Source organism: Coregonus clupeaformis, chromosome 23 (assembly GCF_020615455.1).
Source record: "Coregonus clupeaformis isolate EN_2021a chromosome 23, ASM2061545v1, whole genome shotgun sequence".
NCBI lineage: Eukaryota > Metazoa > Chordata > Actinopteri > Salmoniformes > Salmonidae > Coregonus > Coregonus clupeaformis.
In genome coordinates, this window is record NC_059214.1 from 53,114,913 (window position 1) to 53,138,887 (window position 23,975).

At 46.6% G+C, this 23,975-nt stretch overlaps 1 protein-coding gene across 1 annotated transcript in view; it reads right to left on the reverse strand.

The window, feature by feature from the left end:
- LOC121556643 (unconventional myosin-X-like) overlaps window positions 1-23,975 on the reverse strand; it is a 294,837-nt gene that overhangs the window by 143,908 nt on the left and 126,954 nt on the right. The window contains exons 16-18 of the mRNA XM_045206479.1: window positions 11,702-11,784; window positions 11,037-11,145; window positions 1,580-1,660 (exon numbers count right to left, since the gene is read on the reverse strand). Of these exons, the coding sequence (XP_045062414.1) occupies window positions 1,580-1,660; window positions 11,037-11,145; window positions 11,702-11,784 (273 nt within the window). The remainder of the gene's footprint in view (window positions 1-1,579; window positions 1,661-11,036; window positions 11,146-11,701; window positions 11,785-23,975) is intronic.

Here is a 23,975-nt window from a genome sequence, read left to right on the forward strand (position 1 = left end):
TAACTGTCCTCTCTGTCCTGCTGATCCTAACTGTCTCTCTCTGTCCTGCTGCTCCTAACTGTCCACTCTGTCCTGCTGCTCCTAACTGTCCTCTCTGTCCTGCTGCCTCTAACTGTCCTCTCTGTCCTGATGCTCCTAACTGTCCCTCTCTGTCCTGCTGCTCCTAACTGTTCCTCTCTGTCCTGCTGCTCCTAACTGTCCTCTGTCCTGCTGTTTCTAACTGTCCACTTTGTCCTGCTGTTCCTAATTGTCTCTCTGTCCTGCTGTTCCTAATTGTCCTCTCTGTCCTGCTGCTCTAACTGTCCACTCTGTCCTGCTGCCCTAACTGTCTACTCTGTCCTGTTGCTCCTAACTGTCCTCTCTGTCCTGCTGCTCCTAACTGTCTCTCTCTGTCCTGTTGTCTCTAACTGTCCTCTCTGTCCTGCTGCTCCTAACTGTCCTCTCTGTCCTGCTGCTCCTAACTGTCCTCTCTGTCCTGTTGCTCTAACTGTCCTCTCTGTCCTGCTGCTCCTAACTGTCCTCTCTGTCCTGTTGCTCCTAACTGTCCACTCTGTCCTGCTGCTCCTAACTGTCCTCTCTGTCCTGCTGCCCTAACTGTCCTCTCTGTCCTGCTGCTCTAACTGTCCTCTTGTCCTGCTGCTCCTAACTGTCTCTCTGTCTGCTGCTCCTAACTGTCCACTCTGTCCTGCTGCTCCTAACTGTCCACTCTGTCTCTGCTGCTCCTAATTGTCCACTCTGTCCTGCTGCTCCTAACTGTCCTCTCTGTCCTGCTGCTCCTAACTGTCCTCTCTGTCCTGCTGCTCCTAACTGTCCACTCTGTCCCTGCTGCTCCTAACTGTCCTCTCTGTCCTGCTGCTCCTAACTGTCTCTCTGTCCTGCTGCTCCTAACTGTCCTCTCTGTCCTGCTGCTCCTAACTGTCCACTCTGTCCTGCTGCTCCTAACTGTCCACTCTGTCCTGCTGCTCCTAACTGTCCACTCTGTCCTGCTGCTCCTAACTGTCCACTCTGTCCTGCTGCTCCTAACTGTCCTCTCTGTCCTGCTGCTCCTAACTGTCCTCTCTGTCCTGCTGCTCCTAACTGTCCTCTCTGTCCTGCTGCTCCTAACTGTCCTCTCTGTCCTGCTGCTCCTAACTGTCCACTCTGTCCTGCTGCTCCTAACTGAATCAAAGGATGAGTCCAAAATGGCACCTTATGGACCCTGGTCAAAAGTAGTGTACTACATAGGGAACATGAGGATCACACTGAAGAGATAGCCGCCAACTGAAACATCAGCGAGCCACCGTCCCTCCTATCTCCTCTGACTCTCTGTTGTGTTTCTAAAGTCTATAGACATACTATCAAAATGGCTCCTCCACTCTCAGCGTTGTATAGAGTAGAATCACACTGAGGGTACATGGGCAAGACAGCAGGAGAACTATGAATAGAACATAGATATGGCTTTTATCTGATCTGGCTTTTCTCTGATCTGGCTTTTCTCTGATCTGGCTTTTCTCTGATCTGGACTCAAGCTGCTATGAGTGAACAGTAACAGACTAGTTCCAGTTCAGCTGGTGGTTGTGATGAATACTGAATGACCCACCTTGTCCATGTTGGGTTTGATGCAGCGCACGAAGAAAGGGTTGGAGGCACTCAGAGTGTTCATCAAGGAATGGAGAGAGTCCTGCAGAAACACAACAACACTTCTAGATATAGATACAGGATCACAAATACAACAACACTTCTAGATATAGATACAGGATCACAAACACAACACCACTTCTAGATATAGATACAGGATCACAAACACAACACCACTTCTAGATATAGATACAGGATCACAAACACAACAACACTTCTAGATATAGATACAGGATCACAAACACAACAACACTTCTAGATATAGATACAGAATCACAAACACAACAACACTTCTAGATATAGATACAGAATCACAAACACAACAACACTTCTAGATATAGATACAGGATCACAAACACAACAACACTTCTAGATATAGATACAGAATCACAAACACAACAACACTTCTAGATATAGATACAGAATCACAAACACAACAACACTTCTAGATATAGATATAGGATCACAAACACAACAACACTTCTAGATATAGATACAGGATCACAAACAACAACACTTCTAGATATAGATACAGTATCACAAACACAACAACACTTCTAGATATAGTTACAGGATCACAAACACAACAACACTTCTAGATATAGATACAGAATCACAAACACAACAACACTTCTAGATATAGATACAGGATCACAAACACAACAACACTTCTAGATATAGATACAAGATCACAAACACAACAACACTTCTAGATATAGATACAGGATCACAAACACAACAATACTTCTAGATATAGATACAGAATCACAAACACAACAACACTTCTAGATATAGATACAGGATCACAAACACAACAACACTTCTAGATATAGATACAGGATCACAAACACAACAACACTTCTAGATATAGATACAGGATCACAAACACAACAACACTTCTAGATATAGATACAGGATCACAAACACAACAACACTTCTAGATATAGATACAGGATCACAAACACAACAACACTTCTAGATATAGATACAGAATCACAAACACAACAACACTTCTAGATATAGATACAGAATCACAAACACAACAACACTTCAGATATAGATACAGAATCACAAACACAACAACACTTCTAGATATAGATACAGGATCACAAACACAACAACACTTCTAGATATAGATACAGGATCACAAACACAACAACACTTTAGATATAGATACAGGATCACAAACACAACAACACTTCTAGATATAGATACAGAATCACAAACACAACAACACTTCTAGATATAGATACAGGATCACAAACACAACAACACTTCTAGATATAGATACAGGATCACAAACACAACAACACTTCTAGATATAGATACAGGATCACAAACACAACAACACATTGTGTCATGGTCCCCTGGAGGGTTTTGTGACGTGATGTGTTTTAAAGGTCATGAACAGTCACAATGATGAAACCAGATCTAAGTATGATGACCAAAGTATAAAAAATGACTGTTGCTTCTACATTGATAAAGTTTGATCATAAAGTTACTGGTCCCCTCCCCCGTGTCAAACACTTGGATTCAGGAGGCGGGATTACTAACGGGATAGGGTGACATCACCCTAACTCTCTCATTTCAATACACCAATGGTAACATGATATTCTCTTACCATATTTAAACAAGTACCGCCTTGTAACCAACATCGGAGAAGGCATGTTTGCAGAGGGGCGTGGTTTATATACAGTGCTCTCCAACAGTATTGGGACAAAGACACATTTGTTGTTGTTTTGGCTCTGTACTCCAGCACTTTGGATTGGAAATGATACAATGACTGTGAGGTTAAAGTACAGACTATGAATGGTAGAAATGAATGGTAAATGATGTATTGTGTTATTTTGGAGTTAAAGTGCAAACCGTCAGCTTTAATCTGAGGGGATCTTCATCCAACATTTCATTACAGCACTTTATGTACATAGTCCCCCCATTTTAGGGGACCAAAAGTATTGGGACAAATTCACTTATACAGTTGAAGTCGGAAGTTTACATACACCTTAGTCAAATACATTTAAACTCAGTTTTTCACAATTCCTGACATTTAATCCTAGTAAAAATTCACTGTCTTAGGTCAGTTAGGATCACCACTTTATATTAAGAATGTGAAATGTCAGAATAATAGTAGAGAGAATGATTTATTTCAGCTTTTATTTAGTTCATCACATTTTACATTTTAGTCATTTAGCAGACGCTCTTACAGTTAGTGAGTGCATACATTTTCATACTGGCCCCCCGTGAGAATCGAACCCACAACCCTGGCGTTGCAAACGCAATGCTCTACCAACTGAGCTACACAGGATCACATTCTCAGTGGGTCAGAAGTTTACATACACTCAATTAGTATTTGGTAGCATTGCCTTTAAATTCTTTAACTTGGGTCAAATGTTTTGGGTAGCCTTCCACAAGCTTCCCACAATAAGTTGGGTGAATTCTGGCCCATTCCTCCTGATAGAGCTGGTGTAACTGAGTCAGGTTTGTAGGCCTCCTTGCTCGCACACGCTTTTTCAGTTCTGCCCACACATTTTCTATAGGATTGAGGTCAGGGCTTTGTGATGGCCACTCCAATACCTTGACTTTGTTGTCCTTAAGCCATTTTGCTACAACTTTGGAAGTATGCTTGGGGTCATTGTCCATTTGGAACACCCATTTGCGACCAAGCTTTAACTTCCTGACTGATGTCTTGAGATGTTGCTTCAATATATCCACATCATTTTCCTTCCTCATGATGCCATCTATTTTGTGAAGTGCACCAGTCCCTCCTGCAGCAAAGCACCCCCATGCTTCACGGTTGGGATGGTGTTCTTCTGCTTGCAAGCATCCGCCTTTTTCCTCCAAACATAACGATGGTCATTATGGCCAAACAGTTCTATTTTTGTTTCATCAGACCAGAGGACATTTCTCCAAAAAGTACGATCTTTGGCCCCATGTGCAGTTGCAAACTGTAGTCAGGCTTTTTTATGGCGGTTTTGGAGCAGTGGCTTCTTCCTTGCTGAGCGGCCTTTCGGGTTATGTCGATATAGGACTTGTTTTACTGTGGATATAGATACTTGTGTACCTCTTTCCTCCAGCATCTTCACAAGGTCCTTTGCTGTTGTTCTGGGATTGATTTGCACTTTTCGCACCAAAGCACGTTCATCTCTAGGAGAAAGAATGCGTCACCTTCCTGAGCGGTATGACGGCTGCGTGGTCCCATGGTGTTTATACTTGCGTACTGTTTTCTGTACCGATGAACGTAGTACCTTCAGCCGTTTTTTCCTGAGGTCTTGGCTGATTTCTTTTGATTTTCCCATGATGTCAAGCAAAGAGGCACTGAGTTTGAAGGTAGGCCTTGAAATACATCCACAGGTACACCTCCAATTGACTCATATGATGTCATTTAGCCTATCAGAAGCTTCTAAAGCCATGACATCATTTTCTGGAATTTTCCAAGCTGTTTAAAGGCACAGTCAACTTAGTGTATGTAAACTTCTGACCCACTGGAATTGTGATACAGTGAATTATAAGTGAAATAATCTGTCTGTAAACAATTGCTGGAAAAATTACTTGTGTCATTCACAAAGTAGATGTCCTAACTGACTTGCCAAAACTATAGTTTGTTAACAAGACATTTGTGGAGTGGTTGAAAAACGAGATTTAATGACTCCAACCTAAGTGTATGTAAACTTCCGACTTCAACTGTACAGTGGGGGAAAAAAGTATTTAGTCAGCCACCAATTGTGCAAGTTCTCCCACTTAAAAAGATGAGAGAGGCCTGTAATTTTCATCATAGGTACACGTCAACTGTGACAGACAAAATGAGAATTTTTTTCTCCAGAAAATCACATTGTAGGATTTTTAATGAATTTATTTGCAAATTATGGTGGAAAATAACTATTTGGTCAATAACAAAAGTTTCTCAATACTTTGTTATATACCCTTTGTTGGCAATGACACAGGTCAAACGTTTTCTGTAAGTCTTCACAAGGTTTTCACACACTGTTGCTGGTATTTTGGCCCATTCCTCCATGCAGATCTCCTCTAGAGCAGTGATGTTTTGGGGCTGTCGCTGGGCAACACGGACTTTCAACTCCCTCCAAAGATTTTCTATGGGGTTGAGATCTGGAGACTGGCTAGGCCACTCCAGGACCTTGAAATGCTTCTTACGAAGCCACTCCTCGTTGCCCGGGGGGTGTGTTTGGGATCATTGTCATGCTGAAAGACCCAGCCACGTTTCATCTTCAATGCCCTTGCTGATGGAAGGAGGTTTTCACTCAAAATCTCACGATACATGGCCCCATTCATTCTTTCCTTTACACGGATCAGTCGTCGTGGTCGCTTTGCAGAAAAACAGCCCCAAAGCATGATGTTTCCACCCCCATGCTTCACAGTAGGTATGGTGTTCTTTGGATGCAACTCAGCATTCTTTGTCCTCCAAACACGACAAGTTGAGTTTTTACCAAAAAGTTCTATTTTGGTTTCATCTGACCATATTACATTCTCCCAATCCTCTTCTGGATCATCCAAATGCACTCTAGCAAACTTCAGACGGGCCTGGACATGTACTGGCTTAAGCAGGGGGACACGTCTGGCACTGCAGGATTTGAGTCCCTGGCGGCGTAGTGTGTTACTGATGGTAGGCTTTGTTACTTTGGTCCCAGCTCTCTGCAGGTCATTCACTAGGTCCCCCCGTGTGGTTCTGGGATTTTTGCTCACCGTTCTTGTGATCATTTTGACCCCCACGGGGTGAGATCTGCGTGAGCCCCAGATCGAGGGAGATTATCAGTGGTCTTGTATGTCTTCCATTTCCTAATAATTGCTCCCACAGTTGATTTCTTCAAACCAAGCTGCTTACCTATTGCAGATTCAGTCTTCCCAGCCTGGTGCAGGTCTACAATTTTGTTTCTGGTGTCCTTTGATAGCTCTTTGGTCTTGGCCATAGTGGAGTTTGGAGTGTGACTGTTTGAGGTTGTGGACAGGTGTCTTTTATACTGATAACAAGTTCAAACAGGTGCCATTAATACAGGTAACGAGTGGAGGACAGAGGAGCCTCTTAAAGAAGAAGTTACAGGTCTGTGAGAGCCAGAAATCTTGCTTGTTTGTAGGTGACCAAATACTTATTTTCCGCCATAATTTGCAAATAAATTCATAAAAATCCTACAATGTGATTTTCTGGATTTTTTTTTCTCTATTTGTCTGTCATAGTTGACGTGTACCTATGATGAAAATTACAGGCCTCTCTCATCTTTTTAAGTGGGAGAACTTGCACAATTGGTGGCTGACTAAATACTTTTTTCCCCCACTGTATATATCTCTCCCTCCCATCCCGGAGGACCTGAGCTCTAGGACCATGCCTCAGGACTACCTGGCCTGATGACTCCTGGCTGTCCCCAGTCCACCTGGTCGTGCTGCTGCTCCAGTTTCCACTCTTCTGCCTGCGGCTATGGAACCCTGACCTGTTCACCGGACGTGCTACCTTGTCCCAGACCTGCTGTTTTCAACTCTCTCTCTCTACCGCACCTGCTATTTCAACCTCTAAATGCCCGGCTATGAAAAGCCAAGTGATGTTTACTCCTGATGTACTGACCTGTTGCAACCTCTACAACCACTGTGATTATTATTTGACCCTGCTGGTCATCTATGAACGTTTGAACATCTTGGGAGAAAAATCTGGCCTTAATGGCCATGTACTGTTATAATCTCCACCCGGCACAGCCAGAAGGGGACTGGCCACCCCTCAGAGCCTGGTTCTTTCCTAGGTTCCTGCCTTTCTAGGGAGTTTTTGCTAGCCACCGTGCTTCTACATCTGCATTGCTTGCTGTTTGGGGTTAAGGCTGGGTTTCTGTATAGCACTTTGTGACATCTGCTGATTTGATTGATTGATTGATTGAAGTCAAGACAATACCTATCATATAATAGACTACTCCAAGGGGAAGTCAAGACAATACCTATCATATAATAGACTACTCCAAGGGGAAGTCAAGACAATACCTATCATATAATAGACCACTCCAAGGGGAAGTCAAGACAATACCTATCATATAATAGACTACTCCAAGGGGAAGTCAAGACAATACCTATCATATAATAGACCACTCCAAGGGGAAGTCAAGACAATACCTATCATATAATAGACTACTCCAAGGGGAAGTCACGACAATACCTATCATATAATAGACTACTCCAAGGGGAAGTCAAGACAATACCTATCATATAATAGACTACTCCAAGGGGAAGTCAAGACAATACCTATCATATAATAGACTACTCCAAGGGGAAGTCACGATAATACCTATCATATAATAGACTACTCGGAAGTCAAGACAATACCTATCATATAATAGACTACTCCAAGGGGAAGTCACGACAATACCTATCATATAATAGACTACTCCAAGGGGAAGTCAAGACAATACCTATCATATAATAGACTACTCCAAGGGGAAGTCAAGACACCTATCATATAATAGACTACTCCAAGGGGAAGTCAAGACACCTATCATATAATAGACTACTCCAAGGGGAAGTCACGACAATACCTATCATATAATAGACTACTCCAAGGGGAAGTCAAGACAATACCTATCATATAATAGACTACTCCAAGGGGAAGTCACGACAATACCTATCATATAATAGACTACTCCAAGGGGAAGTCAAGACAATACCTATCATATAATAGACTACTCCAAGGGGAAGTCAAGACACCTATCATATAATAGACTACTCCAAGGGGAAGTCACGACAATACCTATCATATAATAGACTACTCCAAGGGGAAGTCAAGACAATACCTATCATATAATAGACTACTCCAAGGGGAAGTCACGACAATACCTATCATATAATAGACTACTCCAAGGGGAAGTCAAGACAATACCTATCATATAATAGACTACTCCAAGGGGAAGTCAAGACACCTATCATATAATAGACTACTCCAAGGGGAAGTCAAGACAATACCTATCATATAGACTACTCCAAGGGGAAGTCACGACAATACCTATCATATAGACTACTCCAAGGGGAAGTCACGACAATACCTATCATATAGACTACTCCAAGGGGAAGTCAAGACACCTATCATATAATAGACTACTCCAAGGGGAAGTCAAGACAATACCTATCATATAGACTACTCCAAGGGGAAGTCAAGACAATACCTATCATATAGACTACTCCAAGGGGAAGTCAAGACACCTATCATATAATAGACTACTCCAAGGGGAAGTCAAGACAATACCTATCATATAGACTACTCCAAGGGGAAGTCAAGACAATACCTATCATATAGACTACTCCAAGGGGAAGTCACGACAATACCTATCATATAATAGCCAAGAGGATTCCATCAGGTTCAAAGGATAAAGGTTTAGTATGTGGATGACTAGAGGTCAGAGGTCAGAGGTTATGGATAGTGGTTCTCACTCTGAACTGAGAGCTGACGGTGGGTCAGGGGTTATGGATAGTGGTTCTCACTCTGAACTGAGAGCTGACGGTGGGTCAGGGGTTATGGATAGTGGTTCTCACTCTGAACTGAGAGCTGACGGTGGGTCAGGGGTTATGGATAGTGGTTCTCACCCTGAACTGAGAGCTGACGGTGGGTTAGGGTCAGGGGTTATGGATAGTGGTTCTCTACTCTGAACTGAGAGCTGACGGTGGGTTAGGGGTTATGGATAGTGGTTCTCACCCTGAACTGAGAGCTGACGGTGGGTCAGGGGTTATGGATAGTGGTCCTCACTCTGAACTGAGAGCTGACGGTGGGTTAGGGTCAGGGGTTATGGATAGTGGTCCTCACTCTGAACTGAGAGCTGACGGTGGGTTAGGGTCAGGGGTTATGGATAGTGGTTCTCACTCTGAACTGAGAGCTGACGGTGGGTCAGGGGTTATGGATAGTGGTTCTCACCCTGAACTGAGAGCTGACGGTGGGTTAGGGTCAGGGGTTATGGATAGTGGTTCTCACCCTGAACTGAGAGCTGACGGTGGGTTAGGGGTTATGGATAGTGGTTCTCACTCTGAACTGAGAGCTGACGGTGGGTTAGGGGTTATGGATAGTGGTTCTCACCTGAACTGAGAGCTGACGGTGGGTCAGGGGTTATGGATAGTGGTCCTCACTCTGAACTGAGAGCTGACGGTGGGTTAGGGTCAGGGGTTATGGATAGTGGTCCTCACTCTGAACTGAGAGCTGACGGTGGGTTAGGGGTTATGGATAGTGGTTCTCACTCTGAACTGAGAGCTGACGGTGGGTTAGGGTCAGGGGTTATGGATAGTGGTTCTCACTCTGAACTGAGAGCTGACGGTGGGTTAGGGTCAGGGGTTATGGATAGTGGTTCTCACTCTGAACTGAGAGCTGACGGTGGGGTGGGTCAGGGGTTATGGATAGTGGTTCTCACTCTGAACTGAGAGCTGACGGTGGGTCAGGGGTTATGGATAGTGGTTCTCACTCTGAACTGAGAGCTGACGGGGGGGTCAGGGGTTATGGATAGTGGTTCTCACTCTGAACTGAGAGCTGACGGTGGGGTCAGGGTTATGGATAGTGGTTCTCACTCTGAACTGAGAGCTGACGGTGGGTTAGGGGTTATGGATAGTGGTTCTCACTCTGAACTGAGAGCTGACGGTGGGTTAGGGTCAGGGGTTATGGATAGTGGTTCTCACTCTGAACTGAGAGCTGACGGTGGGTTAGGGGTTATGGATAGTGGTTCTCACTCTGAACTGAGAGCTGACGGTGGGTTAGGGTGGGGTTATGGATAGTGGTTCTCACCCTGAACTGAGAGCTGACGGTGGGTTAGGGGTTATGGATAGTGGTCCTCACTCTGAACTGAGAGCTGACGGTGGGTTAGGGGTTATGTATAGTGGTTCTCACTCTGAACTGAGAGCTGACGGTGGGTCAGGGGTTATGGATAGTGGTTCTCACTCTGAACTGAGAGCTGACGGTGGGTCAGGGGTTATGGATAGTGGTTCTCACTCTGAACTGAGAGCTGACGGTGGGTTAGGGGTTATGGATAGTGGTTCTCACTCTGAACTGAGAGCTGACGGTGGGTTAGGGTCAGGGGTTATGGATAGTGGTTCTCACTCTGAACTGAGAGCTGACGGTGGGTTAGGGGTTATGGATAGTGGTTCTCACTCTGAACTGAGAGCTGACGGTGGGTTAGGGTCAGGGGTTATGGATAGTGGTTCTCACTCTGAACTGAGAGCTGACGGTGGGTTAGGGGTTATGGATAGTGGTTCTCACTCCTGAACTGAGAGCTGACGGTGGGTCAGGGGTTATGGATAGTGGTTCTCACTCTGAACTGAGAGCTGACGGTGGGTTAGGGGTTATGGATAGTGGTCCTCACTCTGAACTGAGAGCTGACGGTGGGTTAGGGGTTATGGATAGTGGTTCTCACCCTGAACTGAGAGCTGACGGTGGGTTAGGGGTTATGGATAGTGGTTCTCACCCTGAACTGAGAGCTGACGGTGGGTTTGCGTCTGGCCGTCCCCATCTTCAGGGTCTCCTCTCCGTTCCTGCTCCCGACACGCTCAAACAGGTCATAGATGAAGTCAAGTCTGCAACACACATGTTACATATTATTCATATACTTAAAACATAGTTATATAGAATAAAAATACAACCTCAACAAAGGAGGGACTATATGCACAATGTCAACTGCACAGAGATCATTCAACTGTTGCAAGCATTTTATGACCCAGGGAAAGGGGATACCTAGTCAGTTGTACATCTGAATGCATTCAACTGAAATGTGTCTTCCACATTTAACCCTCTGAATCATAGATGTGCGTCATCAGTGCCCGGGAGCAGTTGTTCTTGGGGACTGCTTTGCTCAAGGGCAGATTTTACCCCCTGGTCGTCTCAGGGATTCGAACCAGAGACCTTTCGGTTACTGGCCCAAAGCTCTTAACCGCAGGGTTTCCCAAACTAGGTCCTGGGCCCCCCCCCCCCTAGCACTACACAGCTGATTAAAATACTCAAAGCTTGATGATGAGTTGGTTATTTGAATCAGCTGTGTAGTGCTAGGATAAAAACCACAACGTGCACCCAGGGTGGGCCCCAGGACCCAGTTTGGGAAACCCTGCCAACAGTAATACACATTGGTGGGCATACCTGCTGTCTTTCAGCATGTTTAAGATGTCATCTCTGAAGGTGTCTCTGTTCTTCTGTAGGATCCCTCTGATGTCATACAGAACCTGGTGAAAACAGACAGGTAGACATGTTACAGTACGTTCAGTTAGTAACAGACAGGTAGACATGTTACAGTACGTTCAGTTAGTAACAGACAGGTAGACATGTTACAGTACGTTCAGTTAGTAACAGACAGGTAGACATGTTACAGTACGTTCAGTTAGTAACAGACAGGTAGACATGTTACAGTACGTTCAGTTAGTAACAGTACAGACAGGTAGACATGTTACAGTACGTTCAGTTAGTAACAGAACAGACAGGTAGACATGTTACAGTACGTTCAGTTAGTAACAGACAGGTAGACATGTTACAGTACGTTCAGTTAGTAACAGACAGGTAGACATGTTACAGTACGTTCAGTTAGTAACAGACAGGTAGACATGTTACAGTACGTTCAGTTAGTAACAGACAGGTAGACATGTTACAGTACGTTCAGTTAGTAACAGACAGGTAGACATGTTACAGTACGTTCAGTTAGTAACAGTACAGACAGGTAGACATGTTACAGTACGTTCAGTTAGTAACAGACAGGTAGACATGTTACAGTACGTTCAGTTAGTAACAGTACAGACAGGTAGACATGTTACAGTACGTTCAGTTAGTACAGTACAGACAGGTAGACATGTTACAGTACGTTCAGTTAGTAACAGTACAGACAGGTAGACATGTTACAGTACGTTCAGTTAGTAACAGACAGGTAGACATGTTACAGTACGTTCAGTTAGTACAGTACAGACAGGTAGACATGTTACAGTACGTTCAGTTAGTAACAGTACAGACAGGTAGACATGTTACAGTACGTTCAGTTAGTAACAGTACAGACAGGTAGACATGTTACAGTACGTTCAGTTAGTAACAGACAGGTAGACATGTTACAGTACGTTCAGTTAGTAACAGTACAGACAGGTAGACATGTTACAGTACGTTCAGTTAGTACAGTACAGACAGGTAGACATGTTACAGTACGTTCAGTTAGTAACAGAACAGACAGGTAGACATGTTACAGTACGTTCAGTTAGTAACAGAACAGACAGGTAGACATGTTACAGTACGTTCAGTTAGTACAGTACAGACAGGTAGACATGTTACAGTACGTTCAGTTAGTACAGTACAGACAGGTAGACATGTTACAGTACGTTCAGTTAGTAACAGACAGGTAGACATGTTACAGTACGTTCAGTTAGTACAGTACAGACAGGTAGACATGTTACAGTACGTTCAGTTAGTACAGTACAGACAGGTAGACATGTTACAGTACGTTCAGTTAGTACAGTACAGACAGGTAGACATGTTACAGTACGTTCAGTTAGTAACAGACAGGTAGACATGTTACAGTACGTTCAGTTAGTAACAGAACAGACAGGTAGACATGTTACAGTACGTTCAGTTAGTAACAGACAGGTAGACATGTTACAGTACGTTCAGTTAGTAACAGTACAGACAGGTAGACATGTTACAGTACGTTCAGTTAGTAACAGACAGGTAGACATGTTACAGTACGTTCAGTTAGTAACAGTACAGACAGGTAGACATGTTACAGTACGTTCAGTTAGTAACAGACAGGTAGACATGTTACGAATGCGTTCAGTTAGTAACAGAACAGACAGGTAGACATGTTACAGTACGTTCAGTTAGTAACAGACAGGTAGACATGTTACAGTACGTTCAGTTAGTAACAGACAGGTAGACATGTTACAGTACGTTCAGTTAGTAACAGAACAGACAGGTAGAGAATGACAGCTGTCTCCTAAAGTCTGTCAAAGCTGTGGCTGAGACTCGGTGAGAGAGTGGTTAAGGGACGGTGTGAACAAAGCGTAGCGGAGAGGAGCTGAGAGCAGTGTTAATACTGTCACCTGTTGAGAGTTACTGAGCCCTGGTCTTAACAGGAGAGGATTCCTCACTAGGGTAATGCTCCCCTTCCCAGGGCACAGAGGGGACAGTGAGGACAGAGGGGACGGAGAGGACAGAGGGGACGGAGAGGAGGGTCCCCCATGGGTGACAGGGGGATTTATATAATGCATACATGAATTGTTGAAATAGAACAATACAAAGATCTGGCATAAGGTCTCACTAGATCTGGCATAAGACAGAGAGAGAGAGAGAGAGAGAGAGAGAGAGAGAGAGAGAGAGAGAGAGAGAGAGAGAGAGAGAGAGAGAGAGAGAGAGAGAGAGAGAGAGAGAGAGAGAGAGAGAGAGAGAGAGAGAGAGAGAGAGAGAGAGAGAGAGAGAGAGAGCAAGACAGAGAGAGAGAGAGAGAGAGAGAGAGAGAGAGAGAGAGAGAGAGAGAGAGAGAGAGAGAGAGCAACGGACAGAGAGAGAGAGAGAGAGAGAGAGAGAGAGAGAGAGAGAGAGAGAGAGAGAGAGAGAGAGAGAGAGAGAGAGAGAGAGAGAGAGAGAGAGAGAGAGAGAGAGAGAGAGAGAGAGAGAGAGAGAGAGAGAGAGAGAGAGAGAGAGAGAGAGGGAGAGAGAGAGAGAGAGAGAGAGAGAGAGAGAGAGAGAGAGAGAGAGAAAGGAGAGAGAGAGAGAGAGAGAGAGAGAGAGAGAGAGAGAGAGAGAGAGAGAGAGAGAGAGAGAGAGAGAGAGAGAGAGAGAGAGAGAGAGAGAGAGAGAGAGAGAGAGAGAGAGAGAGAGCAACGGACAGAGAGAGAGAGAGAGAGAGAGAGAGAGAGAGAGAGAGAGAGAGAGAAGAGAGAGAGAGAGAGAGAGAGAGAGAGAGAGAGAGAGAGAGAGAGCAACGGACAGAGAGAGAGAGAGAGAGAGAGAGAGAGAGAGAGAGAGAGAGAGAGAGAGAGAGAGAGAGAGAGAGAGAGAGAGAGCAACGGACAGAGAGAGAGAGAGAGAGAGAGAGAGAGAGAGAGAGAGAGCAAGGACAGAGAGAGAGAGAGAGAGAGAGAGAGAGAGAGAGAGAGAGAGAGAGAGAGCAACGGACAGAGAGAGAGAGAGAGAGAGAGAGAGAGAGAGAGAGAGAGAGCAACGGACAGAGAGAGAGAGAGAGAGAGAGAGAGAGAGAGAGAGAGAGCAGACGGACAGAGAGAGAGAGAGAGAGAGAGAGAGAGAGAGAGAGAGAGAGAGAGAGAGAGAGAGAGAGAGAGAGAGAGAGAGAGAGAGAGAGAGAGAGAGAGAGAGAGAGAGAGAGAGAGAGCAACGGACAGAGAGAGAGAGAGAGAGAGAGAGAGAGAGAGAGAGAGAGAGAGAGAGAGAGAGAGAGAGAGAGAGAGAGAGAGAGAGAGAGAGAGAGAGAGAGAGAGAGAGAGAGAGAGAGAGAGAGAGAGAGAGAGAGAGAGAGAGAGAGAGAGAGAGAGTGAGAGACAAATGTAATGTCAATATAGTGTATATAATAACGGAGCAGTGATGATCCAAGGGTTGGGGGGTTAGGGTTAGGGTTAGGGTTAGGGCTGAGGCCAGACTGGAGCTGATTGAAGAAGAGTTTAACATGATAAAACCTCTAGTGGATGATGAACTAAAAACTGACATGTCTCCACTAACAACGCCTGCAACTCCCAAAACATGGGCTTCAAAACAGGAGGCCCACAGAACATCCCTCCCCTTTAGCAGCTGTCTGCCCACAGAACATCCCTCCCCTTTAGCAGCTGTCTGCCCACAGAACATCCCTCCCCTTTAGCAGCTGTCTGCCCACAGAACATCCCTCCCCTTTAGCAGCTGTCTGCCCACAGAACATCCCTCCCCTTTAGCAGCTGTCTGCCCACAGAACATCCCTCCCCTTTAGCAGCTGTCTGCCCACAGAACATCCCTCCCCTTTAGCAGCTGTCTGCACACAGAACATCCCTCCCCTTTAGCAGCTGTCTGCCCACAGAACATCCCTCCCTTTAGCAGCTGTCTGCCCACAGAACATCCCTCCCCTTTAGCAGCTGAGGCCCACAGAACATCCCTCCCCTGTAGCAGCTGTCTGCCCAGAGAACATCCCTCCCCTTTAGCAGCTGTCTGCCCACAGAACATCCCTCCCCTTTAGCAGCTGTCTGCCCACAGAACATCCCTCCCCTTTAGCAGCTGAGGCCCACAGAACATCCCTCCCCTGTAGCAGCTGTCTGCCCAGAGAACATCCCTCCCCTTTAGCAGCTGTCTGCCCACAGAACATCCCTCCCCTTTAGCAGCTGTCTGCCCACAGAACATCCCTCCCCTTTAGCAGCTGTCTGCCCACAGAACATCCCTCCCCTTTAGCAGCTGTCTGCCCACAGAACATCCCTCCCCTTTAGCAGCTGAGGCCCACAGAACATCCCTCCCCTTTAGCAGCTGTCTGCCCACAGAACATCCCTCCCCTTTAGCAGCTGTCTGCCCACAGAACATCCCTCCCCTTTAGCAGCTGTCTGCCCACAGAACATCCCTCCCCTTTAGCAGCTGTCTGCCCACAGAACATCCCTCCCCTTTAGCAGCTGTCTGCCCACAGAACATCCCTCCCCTTTAGCAGCTGCGGCCCACAGAACATCCCTCCCCCTTTAGCAGCTGAGGCCCACAGAACATCCCTCCCCTTTAGCAGCTGTCTGCCCACAGAACATCCCTCCCCTTTAGCAGCTGAGGCCCACAGAACATCCCTCCCCTTTAGCAGCTGTCTGCCCACAGAACATCCCTCCCCTTTAGCAGCTGTCTGCCCACAGAACATCCCTCCCCTTTAGCAGCTGTCTGCCCACAGAACATCCCTCCCCTTTAGCAGCTGAGGCCCACAGAACATCCCTCCCCTTTAGCAGCTGAGGCCCACAGAACATCCCTCCCCTTTAGCAGCTGAGGCCCACAGAACATCCCTCCCCTTTAGCAGCTGAGGCCCACAGAACATCCCTCCCCTTTAGCAGCTGTCTGCCCACAGAACATCCCTCCCCTTTAGCAGCTGAGGCCCACAGAACATCCCTCCCCTGTAGCAGCTGTCTGCCCAGAGAACATCCCTCCCCTTTAGCAGCTGTCTGCCCACAGAACATCCCTCCCCTTTAGCAGCTGTCTGCCCACAGAACATCCCTCCCCTTTAGCAGCTGTCTGCCCACAGAACATCCCTCCCCTTTAGCAGCTGTCTGCCCACAGAACATCCCTCCCCTTTAGCAGCTGAGGCCCACAGAACATCCCTCCCCTTTAGCAGCTGTCTGCCCACAGAACATCCCTCCCCTTTAGCAGCTGAGGCCCACAGAACATCCCTCCCCTTTAGCAGCTGAGGCCCACAGAACATCCCTCCCCTTTAGCAGCTGAGGCCCACAGAACATCCCTCCCCTTTAGCAGCTGTCTGCCCACAGAACATCCCTCCCCTTTAGCAGCTGAGGCCCACAGAACATCCCTCCCCTTTAGCAGCTGTCTGCCCACAGAACATCCCTCCCCTTTAGCAGCTGTCTGCCCACAGAACATCCCTCCCCTTTAGCAGCTGTCTGCCCACAGAACATCCCTCCCCTTTAGCAGCTGTCTGCCCACAGAACATCCCTCCCCTTTAGCAGCTGTCTGCACACCAAAAACATTATTGGTGAAAGGAATCCAGAACTGCCTCTCCCTACTGGAAGTGGAGATGACAGAATACAAGGAGAGCAAACAAGAAGGATGTGACACTGTCCAGACGCTGACGGAAGAGTCGAGGCATTTCCAGTTAAGACAGAAGTTAAGACAGAACACTGAACAAATGCCACAGTCCAATGATGCCCTCCAAGAGGAGCTGTGTGTAGTGAAGGTGGAGGTGCAGCAGAGAGACATGATGCCCTCCAAGAGGAGCTGTGTGTAGTGAAGGTGGAGGTGCAGCAGAGAGACAGGGACATGATGTCCTCCAAGAGGAGCTGTGTGTAGTGAAGGTGGAGGTGCAGCAGAGAGACAGGGACATCAATACAATTTGATTTGATTTGAGAGAGAGAGAGAGAGAGAGAGAGAGAGAGAGAGAGAGAGAGAGAGAGAGAGAGAGAGAGAGAGAGAGAGAGAGAGAGAGAGAGAGAGAGAGAGAGAGAGAGAGAGAGAGAGAGAGAGAGATGAGAGAGTGAGAGAGTGAGAGAGTGAGAGAGAGAGAGAGAGAGAGAGAGAGAGAGAGAGAGAGAGAGAGAGAGAGAGAGAGAGAGAGAGAGAGACATCGATGTCCTCCGTCAGCAGCTTCTGACCATGCCACCAACAGATAGCCCTGATCCCAGTGCAGCCTTCACCCCATCAGCCTGGTGGAAGCTCAGATAGCCCTGATCCCAGTGCAGCCTTCACCCCATCAGCCTGGTGGAAGCTCAGATAGCCCTGATCCCAGTGCAGCCTTCACCCCATCAGCCTGGTGGAAGCTCAGATAGCCCTGATCCCAGTGCAGCCTTCACAAGCCCCTCAGCCTCTTAGGGTTCACCCTGACCTGCCAACCTCCCAGCAGTCTGACCATGTTCAGGTGAACACACCTCCAGAGGACAGGGGACAGGATCCAGATCAACCCAGGTGACCTTCCAAAACTGCAGTTCTCTTAGACTGTAATGGGAATTATCTGGAAGATAGGAGACTATTCCCCAGACACCAGACAGCTAAATGCTGGTGTACCACTACTGTCACTACAACTGCTCTATCAAGTCATAGACAAGACAAGACAACTGCTCTATCAAGTCATAGACAAGACAACTGCTCTATCAAGTCATAGAAGAGACAACTGCTATATCAAGTCATAGACAAGACAAGACAACTGCTCTATCAAGTCATAGACAAGACAACTGCTATATCAAGTCATAGACAAGACAAGACAACTGCTCTATCAAGTCATAGACAAGACAACTGCTCTATCAAGTTATAGACAAGACAACTGCTCTATCAAGTCATAGACAAGACAACTGCTCTATCAAGTCATAGACAAACAACTGCTCTATCAAGTCATAGACAAGACAAGACAACTGCTCTATCAAGTCATAGACAAGACAAGACATACTGGGAGAAAAGGAGAAGAGTGTCTGAGAAAAAGAAAACATTATTATATCTTCTAGAAAGATCTCCCAAATGATCCACGATGTCAACCAAAACATCACCATGGACTGCTCCTCATTACCAAATGTCAGCATCTCTCACCACCACACCCTGACATGTGAGCACTTGTACGACCATTTACACCAGGACCATGAGGGAGTCACAATCTTTACCAAGGACCTGAAGGATGCCACGTTAGGATGTCCACAATCATACCAGCCCAGCAACAGAGCCCCCCCACTTCCCCGCTATCCAAGGAGAGAGAGGAGGCCCATCTCATCTCAGCTGAGCCAGACACAGACATCTCCGGCGGTGCCAGAACCAACCCAGATCAGCCCAGCAGCACTAGAACCAGCCCAGCTCAGCCCAGCGGTGCCAGAACCAACCCAGATCAGCCCAGCAGCACTAGAACCAGCCCAGCTCAGCCCGGCGGTGCCAGAACCAACTCAGATCAGCCCAGCAGCACTAGAACCAGCCCAGCTCAGCCCAGCGGTGCCAGGACAAACCCAGCTCAGACAAGCGGTGCCAGGACCAACCCAGCTCAGCCCATTAGTGCCAGAACCAGCCCAGCTCAACCCAGCAGTGCCGGACACAGCTCAACTCAACACAACCATTCATAGCACTGGACTGTACTCTATGGGTAGGACAAATAGTGGCCAACAGGAGGGTACCCCAGCCCAGACCAGACCAGACCTCAGCCTCACTGCCAGCCCACATATGTAGAGGCAGCCTCTGGTAAGAGACATATAGACCAGAGATCAGAGAGACAACCAGACCTGGCCCGCCTCAGCACAGCTCAACCAGATTATATAGACCCTTGGGCCATCAGAGAGACAACCAGACCTGGCCCGCCTCAGCACAGCTCAACCAGATTATATAGACCCTTGGGCCATCAGAGAGACAACCAGACCTGGCCCACCTCAGCACAGCTCAACCAGATTATATAGACCCTTGGGCCATCGGAGAGACAACCAGACCTGTTCCGCCTCAGCACAGCTCAACCAGATTATATAGACCCTTGGGCCATCGGAGAGACAACCAGACCTGGCCCGGCCCGCCTCAGCACAGCTCAACCAGATTATATAGACCCTTCGGCCATCGGAGAGACAACCAGACCTGGCCCGCCTCAGCACAGCTCAACCAGATTATATAGACCCTTGGGCCATCGGAGAGACAACCAGACCTGTTCCGCCTCAGCACAGCTCAACCAGATTATATAGACCCTTGGGCCATCGGAGAGACAACCAGACCTGGCCCGGCCCGCCTCAGCACAGCTCAACCAGATTATATAGACCCTTGGGCCATCGGAGAGACAACCAGACCTGGCCCGGCCCGCCTCAGCACAGCTCAACCAGATTATATAGACCCTTCGGCCATCGGAGAGACAACCAGACCTGGCCCGCCTCAGCACAGCACTACAGAGGGTAGTGCGTACGGCCCAGTACATCACTGGGGCCAAGCTTCCTGCCATCCAGGACCTCTATACCAGGCAGTGTCAGAGGAAGGCCCAAAAAATTGTCAAAGACTCCAGTCACCCTAGTCATAGACTGTTCTCTCTGCTACCGCACGGCAAGCGGTACCGGAGTGCCAAGTCTAGGTCCAAAAGGCTCCTTAACAGCTTCTACCCCCAAGCCATAAGACTGCTGAACAATTAATAAAATGGACACCCAGACTATTTACATTGACCCCCCCCCCCCCTTTGTTTTTACACTGCTGCTACTCGCTGTCTATTATCTATGCATAGTCACTTTACCCCTACCTACATGTACACATTACCTCTACTAACCTGTACCCCCGCACATTGACTCTGTACCGGTACCCCCTGTATATAGCCTCCCTACTGTTATTTCACATTGACTCTATACCGTATATAGCCTCCCTACTGTTATTTCCCATTGACTCTGTACCGGTACCCCCTGTATATAGCCTCTCTACTGTTATTTCCCATTGACTCTGTACCGGTACCCCCTGTATATAGCCTCCCTACTGTTATTTCACATTGACTCTGTACCGGTACCCCCTGTATATAGCCTCTCTACTGTTATTTCCCATTGACTCTGTACCGGTACCCCCCTGTATATAGCCTCCCTACTGTTATTTCACATTGACTCTGTACCGGTACCCCCTGTATATAGCCTCCCTACTGTTATTTCCCATTGACTCTGTACCGGGTACCCCCCTGTATATAGCCTCCCTACTGTTATTTCACATTGACTCTTGTACCCCCTGTATATAGCCTCCCTATTGTTATTTCACATTGACTCTGTACCGGTACCCCCCTGTATATAGCCTCCCTACTGTTATTTCCCATTGACTCTGTACCGTACCCTGTATATAGCCTCCCTACTGTTATTACACATTGACTCTGTACCGGTACCCCCTGTATATAGCCTCCCTACTGTTATTTCACATTGACTCTGTACCGGTACCCCCTGTATATAGCCTCCCTACTGTTATTTCCCATTGACTCTGTACCGGTACCCCCTGTATTTAGCCTCCCAACTGTTATTTCCCATTGACTCTGTACCGGTACCCCCTGTATATAGCCTCCCTACTGTTATTTCCCATTGACTCTGTACCGGTACCCCCTGTATATAGCCTCCCTACTGTTATTTCACATTGACTCTGTACTGGTACCCCCTGTATATAGCCTCCCTACTGTTATTTCACATTGACTCTGTACCGGTACCCCCTGTATATAGCCTCCCTACTGTTATTTCCCATTGACTCTGTACCGGTACCCACTGTATATAGCCTCCCTACTGTTATTTCCCATTGACTCTGTACCGGGTACCCCCTGTATATAGCCTCCCCTACTGTTATTTCACATTGACTCTGTACCGGTACCCCCTGTATATAGCCTCCCTACTGTTATTTCCCATTGACTCTGTACCGGTACCCCCTGTATATAGCCTCCCTACTGTTATTTCACATTGACTCTGTACCGGTACCCCCTGTATATAGCCTCCCAACTGTTATTTCCCATTGACTCTGTACCGGTACCCCCCTGTATATAGCCTCCCTACTGTTATTTCCCATTGACTCTGTACTGGTACCCCCTGTATATAGCCTCCCAACTGTTATTTCCCATTGACTCTGTACCGGTACCCCCTGTATATAGCCTCCCTACTGTTATTTCACATTGACTCTGTACCGGTACCCCCTGTATATAGCCTCCCTACTGTTATTTCACATTGACTCTGTACCGGTACCCACTGTATATAGCCTCCCTACTGTTATTTCACATTGACTCTGTACCGGTACCCCCTGTATATAGCCTCCCTACTGTTATTTCCCATTGACTCTGTACCGGTACCCCCTGTATATAGCCTCCCTACTGTTATTTCCCATTGACTCTGTACCGGTACCCACTGTATATAGCCTCCCTACTGTTATTTCCCATTGACTCTGTACCGGTACCCCCTGTATATAGCCTCTCTACTGTTATTTCCCATTGACTCTGTACCGGTACCCCCCTGTATATAGCCTCCCTACTGACTCGGTACCGGTACCCCCTGTATATAGCCTCTACCGGTACCCCCTGTATATAGCCTCTCTAGGAGACTAACCCGTACCCCCTCACATTGACTCGGTACCGGTACCCCCTGTATATAGCCTCTACCGGTACCCCCTGTATATAGCCTCGGTACCGGTACCCCCTGTATATAGCCTCTACCGGTACCCCCTGTATATAGCCTCGGTACCTGTACCCCCTGTATATAGCCTCTACCGGTACCCCCTGTATATAGCCTCGGTACCGGTACCCCCTGTATATAGCCTCTACCGGTACCCCCTGTATATAGCCTCGGTACCTGTACCCCCTGTATATAGCCTCTACCGGTACCCCCTGTATATAGCCTCGGTACCGGTACCCCCTGTATATAGCCTCTACCGGTACCCCCTGTATATAGCCTCTACCGGTACCCCCTGTATATAGCCTCGGTACCGGTACCCCCTGTATATAGCCTCGGTACCTGTACCCCCTGTATATAGCCTCTACCGGTACCCCCTGTATATAGCCTCGGTACCGGTACCCCCTGTATATAGCCTCATTATTGGTATTTTATTGTGTTATTTTATTTATTTAGTAAATCTTTTCTTAACTATATTTTCTTAAAACTGCTTTGTTGGCACGTGACAAATACAATTTGATTTGATTTGAAAAGCAATGGAAAAGGATTAGCATGTTTTGTTGATTTTCAGAATGCTTTTGATTCCATATGGCCTGCTGGATTATATTAAAAACCCTCCACAGCGGCGTTGGAGTACATGACATCATAGAATCTATTTACTTAAACAACAACTGAACAATAAAATATCCACGTTTTTTGCAGAAGGGCGAGGGGTGAAACAAGGGTCCAGTTTAGTTCCAACCCTGTTCAACATCTACATCAACGAACTAGCAGTTGCTGATCTGCAGCTCCTGGACTCACCCTCAAAGATGAGGTCAGATTCCTGCTCGACCCAGAGGACCTTGTCCTACTGTCACCAACAGAGCAACAGGAACAACATAACAATCTTTAGGAATACAGCATCTACTGGGCAATCAACATCAACTTTCAGAAAAGCATTTTACTCCATAAAAGAAAAATCTCAAAAATAAATATTCCTATCCAAATCTGGTGCAAAATATTAAATTGTGTAATTATACCAATTGCACTATTTGGAAGCGAGGTTTGGGGTACAACCGGTAATTACGATTATAAGCATTGCGATTTTTTTGTTTTGTTGAAAATCTACATAGAGAATTCTGCAGAGACAGTACATCCTAAATACCAAATAATGCATGCAGAGCAGAACTTGTAAGATTCTCTTTAATTGTAAAATAAAGAAAAGGACAGTAACATTTTGGCACCATTTGAAATGAAGCCCCAAAACATCCTTACAATTCAAAGCACTGGAAACCCAAGAGCTGAACCCTGAAAAGAGTCCCCTATGTCAGCTGTTAAAAACACTAAACAACCCTATTATCCAAACACACAGGGAAATCAATCAAATTGTTACAGAAATGAAAACCTCCTATTTGACAAATTGGGGGAAAATGAAACAAAAACACAGAATAACTAAACTGCTATTTGACCCTCAAAAGACAATAGAAACGGTCAGAATATCTCTACTCTGTCAGAGATACAAAACAGAGACAGATCCTGACCAAATACAGGCTCAGTGACCACCAATTGGCTGTAGAAGCCACAAAAAGACATGGCTACCCAGAGAGGAGCATCTATGTGGTCGCTGCACGACAGGGGAGGTAGATAGAGATGCATTTTGTCCTCTACTGTGAGAAATACTCCCAAATAAG